Here is a 2,931-nt window from a genome sequence, read left to right on the forward strand (position 1 = left end):
TTTCCATGAAGAAAGATGCAAATAGGATTGATTCATAAGGATATTTAACAACAAATCAAAGCATCATTTATTCCAATTCGAATTGGAAAGTCGAGGAAAATAAACATAGGGATTGAAGAAGACAGACCAAAACGTAAAAGAAAAAGGGAAAAAAAAAGAGTAAAAAAATGGGAAATTTGGTTGAAACCCAACTGATGAAGCGAGCTGAAAAAAGGCAAATAATGGAATTCGCCTCAAGAAAGCCACGCATTGATCTAGCTAGAGTAGAATTTGGGGGGCTTGTAGACGATGAAACTGATGCACTGGACTTGACGCACGTTGTCGAAACCAATAACCCTGATGAATGCGTCGGGGTATTCCTTCTTAGCTTCGTTGATCTCCTTAATCACCTGAGCCGCATCAGTGCAACCAAACATAGGCAGCTTCCACATGGTCCAGTAGCGTCCATCGTAGTATCCTGGTGACCTGTGGTTCTCACGGTACACGAATCCATCCTGCAAAATTCACAAATTCATACAATTTTTTTCATATTAATTCTTTTTCCCTTCCCATTTCAATCCCATAAAATCAAAAACACCAAAAACCATTACATGGATGTCAAATTCAAGGCAAGGAACCCATCCCTTCCTCAGAAGGTACTCTACTTCCTTAGCCAATTGGGCTTCATCCAGATCAGGCAGGTAAGACAGAGTCTCGAACTTCTTCAATCCAAGTGGTGGCCACACCTTTCAATTCCACAAAAAAAAACTTTTGTTAGAATTTATTCATTAAACCAAGAAATGGGAATTAGAATTTGAAGTTAATTTAATTTAATTACCTTCATGCACTGAACTCTTCCACCATTGCTGGCCAAAGTGGTGATGTCGTTGTTCTTGCGAGTGATAGGGAAGGCAGCGGCGGATTTGAGGCCAGTGAAGGGTGCTACCATGCTAGCTTGAGCAGGGGAGGCTCTGTTCACAGAGGCAACAGCGGCGGATGAGACAATGGAGGAAGCCATTGATGCCCTTTCCCTTGCCTTTTTTTTTTTTTTTTGAAGGGTTAGAGGGATTTACTAGAAGCTAGCTAGTAGAGTACTTGAAAGCTCTTGCTGTTTGGTCTGAGAGGTATTGCACTGTGAAATGGTGGTGTATTTATAAGGCCTTTACTATGCCTATTTTATCCACACACAAACCCATTTAGTGGTTGTAATTTTAATTGGTAAAAAACTTGGATTTATGATCACATAGTTGGGATCTCAAACCTTATCACTTCCTACCACCATTTCCTTTTGACACGTGGCAACAACCCATTACCTTATCTCTATCAACGGAATGGGGCTGACATTTTTCTTCCCACACCGCCGTTCCCTCCTCCCCGCTCCATTCCTTTTGTCCTCACATTATTCCTTGTTACGTTGCGCCTCCACTCTTAATTTACTTAATTAATCCAAACCTTCACACTAATTGCTGTTTACTTTGGAGGTGTTTGACATCATCCTTTTGGTGCAATTCTATTTTCCTTTGAGATGGACGATGAATGTACGAGCTCCAACTGTTACAGTTTCGTCTCTGTTTAATGTGAAGATAATTCATGGAGTGGGTTTAAATTAAACTAAATCCAGACTAATCAATGATACTGGCCACGTCGATAACTTAGTGGACCACTGACATTATGGAAGATGGCCAAGATCTACATTACCGCTGGGCTTTGAATTTTAAGGCCCATACTCGCCCTCCTTTGGAAACAAACAGGCCCATTTTCGCATATAAAAACCACAAAGGTATATTTTGAAATTGTTTATGCAGTGTTGTGCTATGCTATCTAATACTTTTATTTTTCCACTTATTCTTCTCGATACTATCCCAGTATATATATCAATGTTGAATATGTTTATTAATAATGATATATTCTTTACACAATAGAATGGGAGTTAAATATACAAAAATTACACAAATAAGGAAAGACAAAATTAAAGGATCTAATTTCTCCTAATTACACATATTATGTTCACACCCTCCCTCAAACTCAAGGTGGTTGAATAGCAACCAACTTGAGTTTGGTAATCAATTGACTGAAGCGACCGGATGGTAAAGTCTTTGTAAAGATATCGTTCAGGAGATGATAATGCACAATCATTTTCAATATGCTTAGTACCCCATGGAAGACGTCGTTATGAGCAATCTTGATAGCAATGTGATTGTCACAATGAAGTATAGTGGCAGATTGTTAAGGTACTCCCATATCAACAAGAAGCCAGTGAAACCCCAAAAGTTATGAGGTGGCATAAGCAAGAACATGATATTCAGATTCAATGTTGGAATGGGAGACAAAACTTTGTTTCTTACTCCATCAAGAAATGATGGAATCACCTAGGCAGAAGTGGTCACCATGGTAGTAGCATCAAAGTATCCAGATAACACTAGGGGTGACTAAGAAAAGAAATGTAGTCCATGTCCTAAAGTATCCTTGGTATAACGAAGGATGCGAAGAACAACGGTAAAATGAATGGTCCATAGAGCAGCCATGAACTGATTAATAATATGAACAACATACATAATGTTAGGACGAGTCACTGTCAGAGCCGACAAGTTGCCGATACAGTCTGACATCTTCAAGAGGTTAAGTGAATATTGGGATCAAGAGGTGGTGGTGCTGTAATGGAGTCAATGATGCCTAAACGGGCTAAAAGGTCAAAGGCATATTTTACTCGAGACAACAAGTAACCTTCAGAATGCATTGAGACCTCAAGATCAAGAAATTAATCGAGAGCTCCTAGGTCTTTCATCTCAAAGTGTTCACCAAGATAATGTTGCAAGTCTGATATAGTCTGAGGATCATCACCAGTAATAATCATATCATCAACATATAAAAGAAGAAGAACAATACCATGAGGTGTTTGTCGCTTAAAGAGTGTTGTATCACGAGGACTTGAATTAAATCCAAGTTGAGAGA

At 39.1% G+C, this 2,931-nt stretch overlaps 1 protein-coding gene across 1 annotated transcript; it reads right to left on the reverse strand.

Annotated features, from left to right (window-relative positions):
- On the reverse strand, positions 1–1,098 carry LOC120081663 (ribulose bisphosphate carboxylase small subunit, chloroplastic-like). Its single transcript, XM_039036712.2, has 3 exons — positions 818–1,098; positions 591–725; positions 1–494 (listed from the first exon to the last, which is right to left on the reverse strand). Exons 1-3 carry the CDS (start codon positions 995–997, stop codon positions 255–257), a joined length of 555 nt encoding a protein of 184 aa, XP_038892640.1. The 5' UTR covers positions 998–1,098; the 3' UTR covers positions 1–254.
- Between the last annotated feature and the right edge of the window lie 1,833 nt (positions 1,099–2,931).

This window comes from Benincasa hispida, chromosome 7, assembly GCF_027475165.1.
Source record: "Benincasa hispida cultivar pf3 chromosome 7, pf3_genome.v1.1, whole genome shotgun sequence".
NCBI lineage: Eukaryota > Viridiplantae > Streptophyta > Magnoliopsida > Cucurbitales > Cucurbitaceae > Benincasa > Benincasa hispida.